The following is a 22,014-nucleotide window of genomic DNA, read 5'->3' on the forward strand; positions in this document are numbered from 1 at the left end:
ATTTGCCCTCTACTTTTTTTTTTTTAGGAAGCAGCCTTAAAGGTCAGCTCATGCATTATATGTTACTATATAGAGAGCTGAAAGGACACAGATCATCAAACCAGCCATCTTCGAAATAAGGAAACTGAAGTTTAAGTACATGAAAATGATGTGTTCTTAAGGAGTTCTGTGGGGCAATGAAACATTTTAAAATTCATAAATAACTATAGCACCTGTTAACAACTTACGGGGCGTGGGATTCTTAAGTAGTGTAATGACATGGAAGGCTGTGGCAATACTGTGAAGTTGTCTTTTGTGTTCTCTCATCTCTTTCTCTAGGCCCCCTAACCCCTGAGCACAGCTTCCTCTTCCCATCCCTTCCACCCTAGGTCCTCTTCATACTCTCAGCTGGCTTCATCTAATTCCCGCTCCAGGATTAGGAGTCTAAGGTTTGACCACTTATAATGATATGAAGGTTTAAAAAAGCAGTCACCTTTCCAAGATTTCTCAACACTCAGAAGCTTGATACTGCCCAAATGTGCCTTTGTTGATGAGTTCAAAAAAGGGAGTGTAGCTTAGATTATAATAAGGATTATCACTAGGTGTGATATAAAAACAATTTAATAACTAGTATGGCAGAGCCACCAAGCAGTCATTCCAGGCTTGAGTCACAGCTCTGGAATTGTGCCTTAGTGTCCTGACGGCTAGCTGCTGGCTTATTGGGAGTTGGGGGCCCTTGGGAGAAGGACAAGAGGGGAGGGAGTACATTTTAGAGCAGTGACTATTTATATGCAAGTACATAAATGGCAATATTTTTACAATCTGTGTTTCAGCTGAGTATTTACCCTGTTTTCACCATCACCACCTCTCATACCTTCCCCTATTCACCCCCATACCCCAGATCCCATTCAGGCCTTCTTCCCATACCTGCCATACCTTCTTCCATACATTCCATTTTATACATGGAAAGAAATGGCTTTCTAGAAGAAGACTTTGCCTCATCACCCAGTCCCTTCCTATCCCTGTTCTGGTTTGAAGGCCTCACTGGAATCTTCCTCAGTTTGAGGAATTCATTGGTCTTTCCATTTTGACTCTCTTAAATGATTTTTTTCTATTTATTTTCTTAAAAAAAAAAGGACAACTATTTCTACATCTTAAAAATCTGAAAAAAAAAAAAATCTGATCAAGATGGCTGAAAAAGTATTCTTTTTATACTGTTTCTTTAAATTAGCTTTATTTTCTTTATTTGTAAAATGAAAAATATAATTGACGTCTACCCAAGAGGGGTGCTGTGAACATTCAATGAGGTGATGCATTTAAACCACTGAGGATACTGCCTAAATCAAAACAGATGCTAGGGTTAAGGAGACAAATTTCAGTCCACAGATTCAGGATTGGAATAAATGTATTTTCTTTTATAGTATTTTTATTGTAAAATAGTTCAACCAAATAGTGTAATGAACACTCACCATAAGCCTGATCAAATAATTTTGTTTTGCCTGGTTTGCTTTAGATTTTTAAAGTGGAAAACATAGATATTATTCAGGTCCCCTGTGAGGTATAACTTTCTCTTTTTTTAATAACTGAACTTAATTTCTTTTACAAACCCCATTCCTTCATGTGGCAGAAACTTCACCTCAGTCAAGTCCTAGTTTCTTCCATTTTGTTAAGGTTGTATTGCATCTAAATTCCAGGGGCTTATTGCCAAGGAGTCCCAGGGTGGGTCTGTGGAGGAGAGTCTCTTCCTTAGTTGTACATCTTGGATCTGCTGATAGGTACATATCCTGTCTGTCATTGGTCTGTTCAGGATGCTGCTATAATGTCCTCATGCTGATTCAGTATGACCCTTAGGGCTAGAGACACCTTTTGCTACTTCTGTCCTTTTCTTGGGGCTCTTTTCAAGTCTGATGAATCTGGGTGGGCAGGCCTGATGCAGCATCACGGAGCCTCCTATGGTAAATGTGGTGTAGAGAACAGAATAAATGCCCTACCACCGTGCAGAGGAACTCTAGAGGGTTGCTATCTCTACAGGCCCTACTCAGAAGCAGGAGGCACAAGTACCTCTGCTCTTAGATCCTCCTTTATCTGGGTTCATGCTAGGGATGCACATGTGTCAAAAATTACTTTGCTTATTTTCCTAATTTCGTCTCCCTTGAGCAGGAAGCCTTGCTCATATATCACTCAATTTCTTTAATGCCCTGAATTCCCCCAGGACCAAGGCTTTTGGAATCAAGAGAAGCCTTATCTCTGCTTTTTCGTTGTAATAATCCTTCCCTAGGTATGGTGGGAGGTGAGGTAGGGGAAGGCTCCATGGGCATCCAGAAAAGAACATCAGTAAACATTTCAAAAGTGTCATCATTCACTAGTTTTCCTCTTTCCGTTGGAGGGGGAATTAGATGAAGCTAGTCAAAAGGTACAAACTTCCAGTTATAAGAGTAATAGAGATGTAATGTGTGAGTGATAAACATAATTAACGCTGCTGTATGTTATACATGGAAATTGTTGAAAGAGTAAATCTTGAGTTCTCATCACAAGGAAAAACCTTTTTTTCCTATTTCTTTAATTTTATATCTATAGTAAATGATGAATGTTCACTGAACTTATTGGGATAATCATTGCATGATGTATGTATCATCATGCTATATACCTTAAACTTATATAGTGCTGTATATTGATTATATCTCAATAAACTGGAAGAAAACATAATCCTGGTAAGATTTTGCTGGTGACATATAAGATCTATCTGGTCTTTCTGAATTATAACAAACCCTCAAATTCAAATTCCAAATATGTAACTTTAGAATTTCTGCCAACGTTTATATTTCATTGATAGCCTTATATTAAGGCTTCTGTCCTTCTAATTAGCTCAAAATATTGATGGTGGAATAATATCTTTAGTCTTTAGCTTTTACTGTATCAGTTTGCTATATAATTTTCCTATCAAATCTTTGTTATTCAAGACCAAATCAATCTGACTGGTTATTCAGTATTATTGAAATAAGATTTCAGAATATGATTTTCAAAGCAGCTGACAATCTACCTTACTTTCAAAAATTAGGCCATCTTATTGTCATCGTCATTATTGTTCCAGATTTAGAACTCAATATGATGAAACTTGTGATTTTTCTTCGAAAATGCAGCGAAATTTTGTCTCTAAGAGTGGATATTCAAAATTTACAGACTTCCTTTTTCTTTTATATGTAAATTTTTCCTTGAGTTTTTTCCCCATAAATTACATTAAAAACAAAATCATAATACAATCTGATTTGTCAGCATACAAGTAAATCTAAACATTGAGAAAATGCTAAATGTAAGCGAACACAAATCACATTGAGTTCTTTCTTATTTGTGGTAAAATTCCAGGTTCAATTCATCATTTCATCATGATACCATATAAGAAATCAAACTAACTGCTATGAAATTGGGGGATCTACCTACCTTGACTATTTTAATAACTGGATAATAGCCCTACCAAAATAATTGTTCTAGCATTTATTAAAGAGAGGAACTCTTAGTCCAAACACTGATATAATCAAGGAATAATATGTTCAGAAAGCGTGAAAAGATATAAAAAATAACAATATTTGGCTCATTTTTTTTAACCTATGTAGATTTATATCAATAATAAAAGCAATGCTAATTACAGTCCTAGCTAATCCAAGATTGAAAATGTTTAATATGAGGCTCGGGTGTAGCAATTTTTTCAGAAAAATTGGTGTCAAGTGGTGAGCCAGATTGCTACGTTACATCTAGTTGAGAGAAGTAGAATTTCAGATATGTGGACAATGACTACATTTCCTCCTATTCAAGTGAAACAAAATTCTGATCACCCTTTATAAATATGGAAACTCCACAAATCTTATTCAAAGTATGACTAACGCTCAGAAAACCTAATAGGACAGCAAAATGTAATATAATATATAATGTAATATAATATATATCTGAGATAAATGGCATTTTATAGTATACTAGTAGAGTGTTTAAACAGCATACAAGTAAATCTAAATTTAGAACATCACATATTTTATTTTAACAAACGATTAATTTAAAAATTCTATTTTAATGAAGTGATAAAGAATAAAAATGGTAGTAGTCCCTGAACACTACCATGAAATTATAAGGAGATATACACTGTAAAACTTTCATATTTTTCTTAAGTTAATGTAAATATTTGGGAGGAGTCCTTTACAAAAGCCCTTTGTTTTGTAACCAACCCATCTGGCTTTGTCAGAGCTCCATTATTTAACAAAGGAAACACTCTTTCCTTTTGGCCCTTTCCCTAGTAAATAAACTATTTACCAGGAGTTGCTTTTACCTGGGGGAAATTTATGTCTACAACCACTCCCTTTGAGGCAACAATGCTTAATCATAAAATATTTCACTCTTCAAAAAGTATATATCAGTTCATATTGACCATTTATTAAGTGGTCTGGTCTTTATAGAGAACTTTACTTTCTTATAATTATATATTGAGTATATTGAAGGTTTTTTTTTGTTTTTAACCAATTCCAGGGAAAATTTGGGTCTGTAACATCAGCTTTTGTACATACTGGAGGATGAGTTTAATTCGGCACTGCTGGCTTTACTGTCAATCAATTCAACTTACTTTAGAGGGAATGTGAATGTGTTTTAAAGCTAGTATGGGGGATTATAGTTATGGGACAGACTGTAGAATCTTTTTTTCTTTTTTCTTTTTTGATTTTGTTGGGTCTTCGTTACCGTGCACGGGCTTCCCATTGCGGTGGCTTCTCTTGCTGAGGAGCACGGGCTCTAGGCCCGGGGGCTTCAGTAGTTGTGGCTCTGGGGCATGTGGGATCTTCCTGGATGAGGACTCGAACCAGCGTCCCCTGAATTGGCAGGTGGATTCTTAACCACAGCGCCACCAGGTAAGCCCTAGGATCTTTTCAGAGGGTCAAATAATCTGTCTTTCAGTTTCTTCTTTTCTCTGTCTTTAGCTACTTCATCTTCACCTCTCTCCATGTCTTACTCAAGCTAATTACTAGGGCCTTGCTACCCAAAGGGACCTGCAGCATCACCAGCAGCATCAGCTGGGAGCTTGTTATAAACCAAAATCTCAGGTCCAATCCCAGATTTATTGAATCAAACTCTGCATTTTAACAAGATCGCCAGGTTATTCGTATGCACATTAAACTTTGAAAAGCAGCGTTCTAGGGGAAACTTGAAAATGCTTATTCTCTGAAGGTGTTAGGGAGGTGTTAGGCAGAAGCTGGGCAGGGAGGTGCGCGAGGGTGAGTGCGCGTGCACGAGGGCGGGCCAGTGAAGCCCGTGGCCCTGGCACATGATCCCAGACTGTCTCCTTTGCTTGGTGGCTCAGTCTGTATGTCCCTCAGTGGGTGCCATCATGGCGGACGCGGCCAGTCAGGTGCTCCTGGGCTCTTGTCTCACCATCCTGTCCCAGCCGCTCTTGTATGTGAAGGTGCTCATCCAGGTGGGATATGAGCCTCTTCCTCCAACAGTTGGACGAAATATTTTGGGGCGGCAAGTATGTCAGCTTCCTGGTCTTTTTTGTTAGGCTCAGCACATTGCAAGCATCCACGGGAAGCGTGGGTTGTTCACAGGCTTAACTCCAAGACTGTGTTCAGGGGTCCTTGGAACTGTGGTCCATGGTAAAGTTTTACAACATTACCAGTAGTGTGACAAGGTTGAGGAGTCATGATTTGGAAATGTACAGAAAGAAGTTTCATCTCTGACCGAGTTATCAAGGAGACAACTGGAGAGATAATAGCTTCTTCTGCTGCTACTCTCATCACTCATCCCTTTCACGTGAGCACCCTGAGATCTATGGTACAGTTCATTGGCAGAGAATCCAAGTACCATGGACTTCATGACTCCATAGTAACTATCTATCAGGAAGAGGGCATACTAGGATTTTTTGTGGGTGTTATTCCTCGCCTCCTAGGTGACATCATTTCTTTGTGGCTCTGTAACTCAGTGGCCTACCTCATCAATGTCCTTGCACCAAACGGTGGGGTTTCCCCCATGAATGAAATGAGTTATTCCCTAGCTGTCACAGGATTTTTTGCCAGTATGTTGACCTATCCCTTTGTGCTTGTCTCTAATCTTATGGCTGTCAACAGCTGTGGGCTTGCTGATGGATGCCCTCCTTACTCCCCAGTATATACTTCTTGGATAGATGGCTGGTGCCTGCTACAAAAAGAGGGAAATATGAGCCGAGGAAATAGCTTGTTTTTCCAGAAGGTCCCCTTTAGGAAGACTTATTGTTGTGACCTGAGAATGTCAATTTGAAGATGTGGGACAGGGACAGTGACATTTCTGTAGTCCCATATACACAGAATTATGGGAGAGAGTGTTGGTTTCTATACAGTGTGGCATGCTTTTTATTAAATAATCATTCAGTCTTGGGAAAATGAAAAAAAAGGCAGAAGTTATGTCAGCAAATAAACCAAAAAACAAAACAAAACAAAAAATCCTCATAAATAAGAACCATGAATGAAGAAAAACCTCCACAAACACATGCATAACAGAGCTTGTACATCATCGTAGGAAGAGCAGTAGTAAGGCAGCCTGGATGACTTACAGGGAATCCCAACTCCGAAAAGGTAGTAACATACTATTAAAGAAGTATTTGAAGGAAATTGAAGGAAGCATCTTTTAAGGGGAAACCCTACAGGCTAAGTCGGCCAAGTTGCTTGCAGAGAACTGGCAGTTCTTTCCATTTCTATAAACTGAAGTCTTCTTGGAATGTGAGATCAAGAATTACAAACTGGACAGCAGCCAGGATGGGTTTTTGTTGTTGTTGTTGTTGGATTTTTTTTTTTTTTGCTTTGTTTGTTTGTTTGCTACGAAAGGAGTTGAGCTGTATTAAATTCTCCCATTAGCCACACCCAAAACGTGTTGGCTATGGCAAGAGCTGAGGCAGCACTGGCCTTAGGGAGGGCTTCAAAGTAACCCAAACCTACCCTGCACAGAAAGTATGTCATGCTAGGCCAACTTCATTGAAGATTTTAAGACTGGGAGGATTTTCCTTTCCAATTCTGAATATTTCTTCAACTCTAAGAATCATGAAATCATGGAAATCTTTACATGAATCCCTAGTTCATCGTGCAGCATAGAGACTGCCTGCATCTGATCTGTCTCATCATTCCAAAAGTTCTAACATGAAAAATAGTTTATGATCTTTTTTGCCATTTCCTCTTGTTCAATATATTTAGGATCACAATTCTTTTTGCGTGTGCCTACTCTAATAAAATTATCACTTAAGATGACCCCACTTAGTCTTTCTCTCAGAAAAAAAATAGTTTTAATAAAATCGTTCTTTGTACAATATTTTTCATCTTTTATGTGGCCCTTTACTCACATTTAGAATAAATAATATCAACAACTCTGGCTCTTTTTCAGGGGTCTATTTTCAAATTTATAATTATCATAAGATCTTCCTCTTGTCTAAATAAAATGTACATAAATAATTCAGTTGATTGCTCACTTGTTTTTTCTACATGATAAAAAAGTTTTTTTGATGTTTTATTTCCAATGCTTTGATCATGGCCCTCCCCCACCCCTTCCACCCTCTTCATGGCTCCTGCACACGGAGGCTACCATGAAATTGATCAAATATGCTAGATATTCGTGGAGATTTCATTTAGTTTCTATTACCTAACCATAAATAATGTGTGCTATTTCTGTGACTGCCTCAACACGGTCATATCTAAACTGGGGAGGAAGGCTTGCTTGTATCTTATGCTTCTTTTTATATATTCCAGTGTCATGACTTCTCATTTTACATATGGCTCCCTATTTTGATATTGACTAGTTTACCACAACTGCTTTGTGAGAAAATATGTATGTAAAAAATGTTTGTTTTTGCAGACATGTTCATTTGGTGATTTCTTTATTTTGGTGCACTATTTGCAAAGTTTCAATCAGAAAGAATATTAAACTTTGTTAGATCATTTAAGACAGAGTTCTAAAGAAATCAATATCATGTTGTGTGATCCATTGAGTTTTTCTTTGTCTCATAGCAAAACATTGTAAGCCTTCACCCTTCAAAGCCATCTAAAATATTCACTTCACTGGACTGGATGAGAGCAGAGAGGAGGAGAAAGAGGGAAGGAAGAGCAGAAGAGTGGGTGGATCTCTGCTAGCCATTGCCAATAGTGGGAAACATAAACACCATGCCCTATGATAGGTGTTCAGCATAACCGTTATTGCAAAGCACAGACAGCATTACTATATTAAAGGTGAATGAAAAATTAGGGGGAAAAATGAGTGTGGGGATCACAATACTAGTTATCACTGTAGAAAAATGTTTGTTAAATTTTTATGTGTGCAAAATGGAATACTATAATGTTGTTCTATAATACCACCTAATATCTTAGTAAAAATTACGTATATGTGTAACTTTTAAAGATATACATATATACACATGAATGCTGATAATGTGTGGAGACACATACATTGCTATTGCAATTGTAAATTGTATAAGCCTATTGAAAAGCAGTATGACAATATACAACCAAGCCATTAATATGATTGTATATGCCAATCTGGTTTTTCTGTTTTTAAAATTTCTTGTGAGCAAATTATCCTATCGGAGGAAAATAAAATTATATATGGTTTTCCCTAGAATTTTCAAGGTAAAATAACTGAGAGTAGGATTGGATAACATACTAAAAGCTGTACAAACTGATAAGAAATTTCCAACCAAATGAAGATATGAAATACGGCCCCTATCTCGAAAGGTATATGCTTAGCCTAACTAGAAATTATTACTGTAATTATTAAGATTTTACATGTCTAGGTGTCTAGTATTGAGGAGAAAGATCATCATTGTGTTTTTGATACATAATAAGAAAGTCTTTGTTAAAGGTAGTACAATTTTATGAAATTTACAAAACATGGGAATAATAGCATGTGAAAGATAGTTTTCTTTTTAAAAAAATTTTTTTAAAGATTTTTTTTGATGTGGACCATTTTTAAAGTCTTTATTTGAATTTGTTACAATATTGCTTCTGTTTTATGTCTTGTTTTTTTGGCCCTGGGGCATGTGAAATCTTAGCTCCCTGACCAGGGATAGAACCCGCACCCCCTGCATTGGAAGGCGAACTCTTAACCACTGGACTGCCAGGGAAGTCCCTGAAAGATATTTTTCTGACATTAGCTGGAGTGTTAGGGCCTAGGGCACAGATCATACAGGGAAGGAAATGGTGTGCTCAGGAAAGTAGAGAATAGGATTAGGGGAGGGCTCAGGGATTAGAAGGGGGCAGAGTGAGGAAGGTACAGGGAGCCCAGATACCAGGTTGTAGGGAGCTCCCACCACTGAGGACTTTGTACTGACTCCATTTACGGGAGAAAGGAAAGAAAAAAGTGCTTCTCATAGCAGGAAAGGTGACATGACTGAACAATGAATGAAAAAGAAGATTTTGGTCGGAAGGCAGATTTAGTCATTAGAACAGCCATACCCACATCCTAGAAATAGCCGATAATCTCTGTAGTGATTAAGAGCCTGAACTCTGGTGTCAGACTCTCTTGGCTCAGATCTTGACTCCCATGTGATCTTGGGAAAATTCTTCAACTTAAGGACATCAGTTTTCTCATCTGAAAAACAATAATAGAACCCACATCATAGAGTTATTGTGCAGATTAAATAAATGCCCAGCAAGTAATAAATGCTTAGCAAATGGAAATGTTATTATTTGTACCAGAGATCAGAATTCTCCCACTGTTGTAATGCATGAAGTATTCCAACCGGTGTCCTCCTCAGTAAAAGAAACATGTTATCTTTGCCACCTGCCTCCCTGGGAAATGCTGTGTTTATCCCTGCAACTTTCCAAATGACTCCTTGTTTCACTGTCCCAGTTAGCTGAGCCAGCACTTGGCTGGAACTGGTGTGCCATTCAGTTAGAGAGGCAGGTCCTGCCTCCTGCCCTTCTCTCCCCTTTTGTTACTGGCAGGTGCTTGATGACAAGCTACTCAGAGGCAGGGAGAGAAAAGAATGCTCCAGAGATGACCTGTAGCTCCTATCTCTTCCTGATCCATTTATGTCTGGGAGAAATATTTGCCCTTGGTTACGTGCTCTTTCCCACTCTGAGTCATGTCTCTTCCTTTCTTTCATCATTCTCCACCCCTACCTTTTCCTATAATGGCAAAACAACTTCTCCAGCTGTGCAGCCAAGCTGAATGACCTGACACGTCCAAGTGCAGGCAGATAGGTGTCTGTCCTATTTTTGGAAAATTGTTGAAGTGGTGTCCTCTGATTTCTCTGACTGCTGCATGGTCTTCTTTCTTTGCCACAGATACACGGCAACAGTCAACAGCACAGAGAGGTGAGGTGGAAGAGAGACAGATGGTCACAAGTTGTAGTACAGTTTTCATTTTAACTTTTGCTCTTCTGCCATTGTCTTTAGGGCACAGGGTTCTAGGAGAGCCCTCATGCCCCCTCCCAGGGCCCTTTTCATTTAATAAGACATAAGGAACTTTCCTTTATGGTCTTAGCTGACTTCAGCTCCTTCCACCCCGTTCAGTTTCTATTGACCCCCTCACTAGGGGTTTGAACAGAGGTGTCCAAAAGCAAAACTGTGAAGGGTAAAGATTGTGTCATTGGAGCCTCCTGTTCTCCCTTTTCTGTCTTGACTTTCACTTTGGTGGTGTGTCTTTTTTTTTTTTTTTTAATTTTATAGCTACTTTATTTATTTATTTATTTATTTTTGGCTGTGTTGGGTCTTCAGTTCGTGCGAGGGCTTTCTCTGGTTACGGCAAGTGGGGGCCACTCTTCATCGCGGTACGGGGACCGCTCTTCATCGCGGTGCGCGGGCCTTTCACTATCGCGGCCCCTCCCGTTGCGGGGCACAGGCTCCAGACGCGCAGGCTCAGCAGCTGTGGCTCACAGGCCCAGCCGCTCCGCGGCATGTGGGATCTTCCCAGACCAGGGCTCGAACCCGCGTCCCCTGCATTAGCAGGCAGACTCTCAACCACTGCGCCACCAGGGAAGCCCCGGTGGTGTGTCTTTTAATCAGTGTAAGATGCTCTCAGGTGGTGCTCCACTCAAGGCCCTCATGCTAGGGCCCCTTACATAGTTTTCAGCATCCCCTTCTCAGATCATCCGTTCACATTGAAGTAATGGATGTCTACTAATAGACTGAAATGTTATCTCACCCAAAGGTATCTTTCATTTAAACAAGCATCAAGGTGTAAGGCTCCAGTGGTGGCAGTTCAGATATAGTCCGAAGAAAGAAGCTGAAGAGTGGGTGCAAAAATGGTTTTAAAATACAACAGCGTGCCTTCTTTTGCTTATTTGGCTATTTGGGGGTAAACAGGGAGAAGAAATTGGGAAGATTAGGTATGGAAGCAGAAATTATTTTTATTCCCAAAAAATATAACCTAGATATCTTGTATATCCTTATCTTCTGCTCCCTCCCCCTTCAGTTCCTTCTCTTGTCCTCCCTACATACACATATACCATGAAGGAAGGAAATATACCAAAACCTGATTTATGATAAGTTGCATTAGTGGTGGTAATTTTTCATTGCAACACTACCTACTTTTTTTTTTATCTGAAAGTAATATGTAATCTTGTAAAAATTCTTTAAGCTCTTGTTATCTTAAGTAAACATTCAAAAATGATGAAATTGCAAGCTAAAGAAACTGAGCCATCATTTATGTGATTTCTCCACTATGCTATTTAATTTGTCCTGGATTCAAATGAGACAGTGTATGGGACTGTGTTTTCTAAAATGTAAAACTCGATAAAAACAATGTTTTAGTATAAATTTCAAACTGGGAAATAGGATAGTAAAAGAAATAGCAACATTCTAAAATGCCAGAGAGAATGTTTCCAAACCAGTTTCTAAGTACTAGCATTTCCTACCCCTGAAGCCGTGAAAATAAATTTCAGGCAAGAAAATTGAGAGTAAAGATAGGCATTACCCCAAAAGATGAAATATACTTGATATGCTTTACATACATTTTCATTTTCCCAACTTAATGATTCATGAGTGAGAAAATGGTGAGAAGGAAAATCTTATTAGGATCAGTACTTTTCAAACCCCTCATGCAAATGAAGAAAATTATGATGTCAAAATGTGATTCCCACTCCAGCTCTGCAATCATCCCAAATTTTCTTCAATTATTTATTCATGTAGTCGTTCATTCAGAAAATATTGATTGACCTCACTAGGTGCTTGGCACCATTTTAGAACCCCAGGAAACAAAGATGAAGTCATATTTTTGGTTCTCAAAGACCTAACCAGCAGTCTAGTGGGGTTATTTAACAGGGTTAGTTTTACCATGTGGTAAGTGATAATAGGGGTTTGTACAAGATTTTATATGAAAACATAGAAGAGGCACTTAATGTGGAGGAGTTCTGGAAACAGGAAGGGTTAGGCAGGCCATGAGGGGAAGAGTGATGCTGCCATGGACAGAAGAGGGCTGGGCACTTCAGTGAGGGCTGCAGAAGAGAGCTGCTGAAGACAACAGTGGGTTGATAGTGAAGGCCTTGTGAACAGTGCTCAAGAGTTTGGATTTTATTCTAAGGGCAATGGCATATAATTGATAGTTTAAGCAGGGGAATGACATGGAGTCTTCATGAGATCACTTCTTTTTTGAAGGGGAAGATGGATTGGAAAAGATCATATTGAAGCTGGGAGTGAGACCAGTTAAGAGGCTGTGGCAACTAGGCAGGCAAAAGATGAAGATGGCCATGATTACGGTGGTATAGCAGTGATTTGGGTAGAAAAATCTATAAATAAAATAAATTGTAACTAATTTAAAATACGGAGTAACATTACTGGGGGGAAACTGTCACAATAATAAAGACTGAGAATTGTTCTCAATCTAGGAATCCCTGTCATGAAGAATCAAAGCCACATACACAGTCTCATAATCAACAGAACTGTGAAAAGTGAATGCATTAATTCCTGTGTTTATAGCATGCCAGTCCTTTAATTGATAGAAAATTCATGATTTTTAAAAATGCCTTTAAAAAATTCCTGGACTGAACAGCAAGATTGCATACACATGCATATACATAGCCAAGTCTTCATTCTACAGAAGTCACAGGAAACAATGAGATGGGACGCTCCTAAGAGATCCTTGAGTCTAATCCTCTTGTTAAAGATAAGAAAACTGAGACCTTGAGATTAAACCATTTGTAGGAGGTGACACACCTCAGTAATGGCAGTGCTGAGACAGGAATCCAGATGCCTGACCTGGAGGGCAGGACTCTTTTCACTAAACTCCAACAGCTTCCCAAGAAAGGCATTTAAATACATTCATGGGATGTAGACAACTATTGAAAAGAGGGACTTTTAAGTTCTTCACAACTTTAAAGAGCACTTTAAAAAGCTAAACGCATGTTTTATTATTGGAGATTGGTCATTTTTCCAGATTAACTCACAACAAGAAAATCTATGCCAATATCAGCAACTACTCTTCACATATTGACTTTCCAAAAATAATTTTGGACTCTGGTCTGGCTTCATGGTACTGGTATCGAAGAACATGTGATTTATATTGTTTTATTTTCTTATTTAAAAAATTGAAAACAGAAATATGAGTTTATTTAGCATTAGCAAGATACTTTATTTCATGAAGAATATGAAGTATGATTGGTTTAAGAACATGCTATTCTATCATATTCATCAAGTGACAGAAACGTTTATAGGGAACCTCTTAAATGCTGGGAAAACAAAAAAGTTAAATTGCCAATCTTGTAATTTTTCACAAATACATTCCTGAATAAGCAATAACTCATGTATTTTTATATATTATGAGTTTTTTAATAAGGAAAAAATAGTTTTAAAATGTTCTTTATTGATGAGTTTGACATGTAGTAAAAGCAATAAACACATTTTATGAGTTTTTAAAAAGTTTATTATGGATACTGGGAAAGTCCCATCATCACCCACCTCTTCCCCACCCCCAAATAAAAGAACCAACATATTTGCACATGAAACCTGGATTCACTTGGTACAAAATTTCAATCTTTGAAATAAAATAGTTAATGGCAAATCTCAATAAAAAGTTATTTTAAAAATGATCAATGTTATTCAGAAATAAGGAAATCATATATTCTACTTTTTGCAAGTTAATAGGTTTTGTTATATGACTGTGTATATATTTTGGCTTTAAAACTTGCCAATAGCTAGAAGATAGAAGCTCATGATTTATTTAAATAGATATTTTATTAATCAAATACATTTGCCCAATCAACATATCCAAATATTTTTTAAAAACATCTTAAATACAAGGTATAAAATCATGAGACTTATTAACCTTTTTAACTAACTATATAGTAACATCTATATAATCAAATGAGTAGTAATGCTTGAAGTTAATGATCATGAGAGTGTTTTCTAAGGATGCTACAATGGCCTAAGGCAGCTTTGAAAAATCTCTTTTGTAGCTACCTTCAAAAGGATATGAGTTTCATAATCTGATCATTCATTTGCTTTGGTCCCCAATAGTATTCCAGTTCAATCATCCTGTATATTCACCAGCCTTAGAATTTGGGAAAATAAAATTAATCTTCATTGAATGAGGAGTTGTCCTCTATGAAGATATTCAAAGGAATGTTAATCCGAGTTCTGATAGTAATTCTGAACTTTGAGCATTTACACACTTTTAAGATATGCAAATTATAGTTAACCACTCACATCACAGACATCTTTTGTACATGCCTATCATTTTGCAATAGAGATTTTTAAAACAACAGTGACTCATAACACTGAAATAGGACTCTACAGTTCAAAAATAATAAGAACAATTTTATACTGTGTACAAGACTCATATTAGATAACATCTTGAAAGTTTGCAGCTGTTAGTTTTTAATTTATATATATGTAGCTCAGTAGCCTGGACCCAGTAAATTGACAACTCTCCTGAAATTACTACATGAATTACTGTAGTTGAAATTGTACTTAAGTGTCAGAAATAGCCTTTATTTTAAAATGTTATTAAATAGCACCAGTATTACTTGAAGGTAAAGTGAAACATTAATAGGAATGCAGAATACAGGTTTAATTTCTAATTACAAGACAGAAAGCATCTCCTAGATGAAATATCAGTTGGGTTTGTATTAAGATCACAGCCAGATAAACATCAGCCATAAAACACTTCAGGATTTTGCTTGGAAAAGTTAGAAAGAAAAGCCTTGTATATCTCTCTTTTCCATTCTATTACCAAAGAAGATGCATATGCTTATGTAATCAAGACAGTGCAATCTCACCAGTGAAGTTCCTTGTGGAAGATACACTTACTCCTATATATTAGCTCAACAAGATAACAAATATAATGAGTTCTTTAAAGCAATCTGATTAGAGCAACATTTACAATAAGTACAAAATATATAGTAAATTGAAACATCTTGTTAAATATGCCTGTAGGTTAACTATGCCCTATTTAAAGGAACATATTTTCATGAATCTATTTTCACATTTGTTTTATTATATTTGAGAGCCCCTATCATCACTGTATGCTTTTGTTACTGTAATTTCTAGAATCTTTGTGTTATCTTATCTCTAAGTATCCCCATGACTTTACCTGCAAAGGTAATTTAAGAAGTATTGCTTCCAAAGTAAAAGAAAAATAAGAAATTCCATATTTTTATGAGCAGTTGTACACAAAACTATTGTAGTGTTTGAGAGAAATGCCCCTTGATCATTATAGATTCATCATTACAAAATGTATACTTACATACTAAAGCAAGAACTGTCTGCCTTCAAAATTAAGTGTTGCCAACCCACTTAATAATTCTGGTTATAAAGTTAGATATGAAATCCTTGGCTTTTAATATAGAAAAGCATTATTTGAAAAGATCTGAAAATAAACATTTCTATATGTAGTTGCCCATCTTAATAGCTTTCTTAATTTGAACATTTGGGGAGTTAACAGAACAGTAGTGCCTTTATGTTATAACAACAAAGAAGATTACAGTATCCAAATCTCTGGACCTGGGGTCCAAATATTCAGTCATGGCTCAGTTGCAGGCTGACAGAAGAGAAGCTGCGTCCTACGCTCCTACACAATGGGGCAATGACAACATCTGTCACGCTCTTCCATATTGTCTGCACTGAAGGCAGAACCATTAGGCAGGTCTTTACAAAAGGCATTATAATCCTGGAATGGAGGAAGAGAGATGTGTAAAGATTATTAGTGTTACCAAATAAGGCCACTGACTATTGCACATGCATGAAAAGATATAACAATGGCCCAGTTCACCTAAGCCGGATTGAGCATTTGAAACAAAATGAACAGTGACCCACATCATGATAAGATGCACAGAAAATATGTTGCTTAAAAAAAATAAACAAGAATGTACATGATAAACACCAATATTCTTTCTGTTGGTAGCAGGCAATCTAAAATAGTAAAGCAGGGCTTCCCTGGTGGCGCAGTGGTTGAGAATCTGCCTGCTAATGCAGGGGACACGGGTTCGAGCCCTGGTCTGGGAAGATCCCACATGCCGCGGAGCGGCTGGGCCCGTGAGCCACAGCTGCTGAGCCTGCGCGTCTGGAGCCTGTGCCCCGCAACGGGAGGGGCCGCGATAGTGAAAGGCCCGCGCACCGCGATGAAGAGCGGTCCCCGCACCGCAATGAAGAGTGGCCCCCGCTTGCCGCAACTGGAGAAAGCCCTCGCACGAACCAAAGACCCAACACAGCCAAAAAAATAAATAAATAAATAAATAAATAAAGTAGCTATAAAGGAAAAACATAACCAGTTTAAAATAGTAAAGCAAAACATAAACAAAATAGTAAATTTATTTACCTGATCTCTGCCCCTAAACATTAACCTGCCTAAATCTTCATATGTCTCTGAGGTTCTACTTCCTGGTAGCTTTTCCTGTTGTCTCATCCCACTTCCTCCCCGTTGGACCAGGCTGGGTTGGATACCCCTTTTTTGTGCGTCTAAAGTACGGAAACAAACTTCTTAATCCTCAAATTTACCAAAAGATATCATAATGGATGCTTACCGCTTATATTTCTGTCTTTCCTATTAGAATGTAAGCTTTTTAAGTTAGGACATCCTTTACCCTTAGTAAATACTTGAGCTGAAGTGAATTTAGCATTCTCATATGCTTTATATTACTAATTTTCCATAGTAATTACACACATTGAAAAGGGTTGTGTAGTACAGTTGAAAGAGCCCTTCAATTATGTCAGAACTCTTAGACAAGAAAAACTAGAGTATCCTGAATTTATTTTTTCTTTATGCCTTTTCTTAAGATAACCACATATTTTCATATTCCTCAGGTTGGTTAATTTTTCCTGTAATCCTCTGAATAATGTTCTTTGTCATAGTAATGCTTTTTGGGCACAAAAGTATTTGTGAACTCTCAGGCATTGCTGGAGGGCTTCAATAGAATTTTTATTGTTACTCGGGTGGGCACAAAGAAGTAAGGTTGATTTTCTTGGTTTACTATTAAAATGTGACTTAAATATAGGTCTGTTGTATTTAGCCCAAAGTAAAGAGAAGATCAGGCATTTGAGTGATTGAGATATTTTTAGAATACTGAATTATTCATATTGACTGCCTGCATAGATTATATTTATCTTGTGTTTTGTTCCAAGTGCTAAAGACTTGAAGCAATTTTTTAAAGAAAATTAAGTACTAGGTGTTTCAGAGCTAAATAGTTGAACAGAAACCTGAATGATGGCAACTTTTGACTTCTTATCCCATTATGTTTCTCACTTGATATGTGGCCTTGGGCAAACCACTACAAATTAAAGTAAGAATAGGAAATCTTATAGACCGGCTATCAGGATTAACACTTACTATGCATCCCTGACAGGTCCATATGATGCTGTCATTATAATGAATAATAAATAGAACTATTTTGAAGTCAGAATATATAATGAGAACAATTATGACAAAATAATCTTAATTTGACTTAAGTTTAGTTTGGAAAGCTTCCTAACCAAATTCACTTCCCTCAGAATATAATGCACTTTCCATTCTTTCTTAGGCTGAGAAATTTTCTTTCCCCTAACTCCTTAGATCTCCATGTCCTAAGAGGGAATTAAACACAGGACAAAAGTGCAGCAAAGTGCAATTGCCCACACTTGAGGACTCAGTTCATAGGATGTGGTGAACTCATTTTAATTTTATTTTCTTCAAGTTGTTGTTCTCTCACTTTGGATCAGAGGATCCAGTGATCCTCTGACAACAAACTTAAATTGTGTTCTCAACATCCCAGTTAGTTTCCTTTCTGAAACTCCAGGCAATTTGGAGTGACCCACAACTTGGTTGGGGCTCTATGTGACCAACAAAATACTGCTTAAATAAATCTTATAATTAGCAAGATTATATATTTATCCATTGGATAATAAATCCATTAGAACTGGGACTTTTGTTTAGCTTTGTATTAACTATAGTGTCATAAGACTGCCTTGTCACAGCAATTTGCTGTATTAAAAAGTCTTCTGGGAAATGAGACTGCTACTACTGAATTTCCATCAGTTAGACCATTTATTTGAATTGCATCCCAGCAAAAATAAAAGGTAGAGGGGTCCAAGCCACATTTCTTTGGTATGATCCACTTATGACCAATAACCTGTGGTTGCCAAATGGCATATACCTCAGTTTATGGTATGGACTCAAACCAATTCACCGGTCCCTAATGACCTGTACTTCTGGCCTAGGATCCAACATCACCAGACTGAGTTCTGAGTGTTTTGTTTTTGTTGTCTGTTTGTTTAAATAATCTAAAGTCAGATCCACTGTGACCATGCAGTGTGGTTCAAAGAACTTATTACTGCATATTTTCATAGCTTTGATCACCAAGAAAAAAAGTTTACTCAAATGGGTTTGCTCTTCTATAAGGCCTCTCCTTGATCTGGTCTTATTGTGTCACTGGAATGTGATCCATAATGATAAATCTATTTTATCAAGGTATAAACTAACTTTTAAACATTTTTGTTTGAAGTTACTCCTCTACTTGCAATCACAGCTGCCTGATGACAAATGTATGACAGTTAAATATTAATGTCCCACATGAATGTAATTTGAAAAATAAGCTGAAGTTAAATAATACATTTCCTGTGGCTGAAAAAGAAGTGGTTTGATGATTCACCGCTGGAAGCACTACACAAAAAACATCTCCCATTCTCAGGAGAGCCAGGTGGAGAGAAGCATCATTTGGCTAATTGTAGTTTTACTTATATCTCTCCACCATTTAGTAAATGGAAACCTTTTTGTTGTCAGTTATTCCACAAGTGCTTTAGGAAAGCCTAGCTTTGTTGACTGGCACTCTATGTTTCCAAATAGCTTCATAGCCAACATTTCACAATATGTTATGTGGTCACTCAGTTTTTCACATTTTGGAAAGTGAGAAAATGGACATAGAGTTTAGATGACTGGTTTTATTCAATTAGGAATCCAAAATTTTATGCGCTGACTTGGACATCTTTTAAAAAAATTCATGTGCTAATGTCAAAATATAAGCTTAACTATACATCCTTTGTGGATCTGCTCATGTAAAAAGGCAAAGATTTTCATTCCTCTGGCAGTTTTTTGGCACTTTCAATATAGTTTAGTTGTTTACAGTTTTTAGTGATCAAATTAAATTGATGTTTGTTGTTTATCCTTTACTTATTGGGTGAACTTCAATTTATCCTTTAAAAGCCTTTGTAGACCCTTTTCTGTTTAAAAGCCTTCCCTGTGCTTCCCTCCTCCACAGATCTAGCTGGGCTTTCCTCAGCAGCCACCTCTGTACCTAGCCAGTTGTCCTGATGTGCTGTGAGTAAGCTGAAGGCAGATCTTGCATCTTATTCATTCTGCGCCCAGTGCCCAGCACAAACTAAGCACTCAATAAATTTTCTTGGTTGAACTAACTAGCTAGCTAACTGACTAAAGAAATTGATTCAGATGGTAGAGGGGAATGGAGAACAATTTCATAACTTCTAACAATGAACACAACATGTATTAGGGTGTGGCAATACCGTATAAAGTGATTAAGAAAGACATGGAGACATCTGGGGTTATACAGTTCTGCAGGACTGCCCTAAAAGACAAGCTTGGCAATTGTTGCCATACAGGGGATAATCTGAATGTTCTTCCTCTCAGAATAAAGTGGACATTTTTTAAAACAACAATAACAAAACTTCTTGGTAAAATATGACACTTCCTTTAAAATTTTTTAACGCTTAAAAATGTTCTCTATAGCTTTATGATGCATTTTGTGTGTGAATAAAGTCCCAAAATGTCTGATAGTTTCTATATTTATTTTCCCTTTTACTAGATGCCACTCCTGTTGGTGCCTCATAGGTGAAAAAGTAACTTGGAAGCCTTCTCATTTCATTGTCCTGCAGTTTGAGTTTCATTCATTTGTGCTGGGGGCCCCTTCATCTTAATTGCACACATCTTGCCTCTCCTCTGTTCTCATCCTTGCCATTTGCCAGTGACAGGATTGGAGCCGCCTCTCCATAACACTGCTTAACCAGGTCTGACATCCCTCTGCAATGATACTGTCACTGGCATTCTGCTCAGAGATCTCTTTTGTTTTACCCCAAGCACAGGTGGTGACTGAATAAAAGGTGATGAAAGAAATAAGAGCCCTGCCCAGAACCACGGGCACAAGTCAAAACAGGGCCCTATGAGAGAGCAGCCTGTGGCTGGAAGCATGGCTTCCAGATCTCCACCTCCACAGTCAGCTGGGCTTTAGCATTCGAAGGAAGATCACACCCGTGGACAGAGGGATCTTCCTTCTTCTGTTTAAACTCCTAACCCAACCTACAATTCTAAAGAAAGCACACTACCTTTCAAGGCCTCCCAGTTCTGCTACTGCGTTCAGAGATGATGCGCCTTCTCTCGCCTGCAAGCCGGCCTGGGAGAAGGGGAGGGCAGGGGGCAGGTGGCAGGTGGCAAAGAACATTCCTACGTTTCAGAAAGCCGGCCCACCCCAGTGTGCCCCTTCTCACCAGATGTGCAGACAGCTGAGGATGGCAAAGAGAATTCCCGCAGCGAAAGCCAAGGGGATAGCCAGGAACACCGTCAGGAACTTGTAGATCACGTACTTGCTGATTTCAAAGAGAGCGTGGCTGCAGATCCACACTTTGTCAAAAGAGTGCGTAGACACGGGCTCTGCAATCACATCCTCGAATCCCACCTGCGGAGACAAGACTCAGGGATCAAGAAATGCCGCCCAACCTGCCTCTCCAGGATCCAGGAGAGCTCGGGGTGGGAGAAGCAAGAAAGAAAGACTTGGCTGCGGTGCCCCACCTTCTCTTAGGGTCACGGTGGGCGCACAGGAATTTGGCTAAGAATTCATGGCTACTCAGGCGGCCCCACAGAGGGAATCCAGATCCCGTACCCTGCGGCGCGGACCCAGTGGCGAGGGTGGGAGTTGGGGTCGGAGCAAGTTAGAGGGGGCACCCCCACTCCCAGGCTTTGGCGGGGGCTTGGGTCAGCCTCAGGTCCAGGGTAGGGCCCGCCCCAGGCTTCACCTTGAGATGCGAGTTGAGCCGGTGGGGATCTCGGTCGCTGCCCGGATCCACGAACTTCTCGGGGTCGGCGTAATCTACGCCGCTGTGGCGGCTGTAGGAGTCCTCGTCCATGAAGAGCTGGATATCCGCCTTCTCGGTCTCCAGCCCCATCTCAGCGCTTAGTGCGCGGCAGCTGCAGCCCGGCTGGCGGAGCGCGGCTCCCGACCCGCGCGGCTTCCCCTTCCCGTTGCGCTCGGCCCCGCCCCGCCTCGCCTCGCCTCGCCTCTCCCCGCGCGGCTCGGACGGCGGTAGCTTCCCGCTGCCGGCTCCTGCTCCGGGGCCCGCGCTGCCCGAGTTCCGCCCCGCGGCCCGGCCGGGGGCGGGGGCCGAACGCAGCCCGCGAGATGGCTCCCGCCCCGCGCACCCCGCCGCCCGTCCCTGGTCGGGTCCCTGGTCGGGTCCCTGGTCGGGTCCCAGTCCGGCCCAGGCCAGGAGAGGGATCAGGGGGATGTCCAACCAGGCAGATCCCGGTCCTGCCCAGGTGGGCGAAGCGTGTCTCGGGGAGGAGGACCCGAATTCGGCCCACAGAGGGGCCAGAAGGCTTCTTGGGTCACGTTGCACGACACCTAGAACTGGATGC

General features: G+C 39.2%; 1 protein-coding gene, 1 long non-coding RNA gene and 1 pseudogene across 3 annotated transcripts in view; 2 read left to right on the plus strand and 1 right to left on the minus strand.

Moving 5' to 3' along the window:
• The window catches only part of LOC130708558 (uncharacterized), a 282,747-nt gene that overhangs the window by 143,459 nt on the left and 117,274 nt on the right, over positions 1-22,014 (plus strand). The window lies entirely within an intron of this gene.
• LOC103001376 (mitochondrial carrier homolog 2-like) lies at positions 5,342-6,249 on the plus strand (annotated as a pseudogene).
• Positions 13,508-21,775, minus strand: CAV2 (caveolin 2). Its single transcript, XM_007195115.3, has 3 exons — positions 21,396-21,775; positions 20,871-21,058; positions 13,508-16,071 (listed from the first exon to the last, which is right to left on the minus strand). Exons 1-3 carry the CDS (start codon positions 21,543-21,545, stop codon positions 15,921-15,923), a joined length of 489 nt encoding a protein of 162 aa, XP_007195177.2. The 5' UTR covers positions 21,546-21,775; the 3' UTR covers positions 13,508-15,920.

Source organism: Balaenoptera acutorostrata, chromosome 7 (genome assembly GCF_949987535.1).
Source record: "Balaenoptera acutorostrata chromosome 7, mBalAcu1.1, whole genome shotgun sequence".
NCBI classification, from domain to species: domain Eukaryota; kingdom Metazoa; phylum Chordata; class Mammalia; order Artiodactyla; family Balaenopteridae; genus Balaenoptera; species Balaenoptera acutorostrata.

Excerpts from the sequence above, each read along its gene's own strand:
- CAV2 (XM_007195115.3), bottom strand. The coding sequence starts at position 21,545 with ATGGGGCTGGAGACCGAGAAGGCGGATATCCAGCTCTTCATGGACGAG. Across the intron at positions 21,059-21,395 it reads GGCTCAACTCGCATCTCAAG|GTGGGATTCGAGGATGTGAT; the intron begins GTGAAGCCTGGG and ends TTGTCTCCGCAG. Across the intron at positions 16,072-20,870 it reads CTCAGCTGTCTGCACATCTG|GATTATAATGCCTTTTGTAA; the intron begins GTGAGAAGGGGC and ends CCTCCATTCCAG.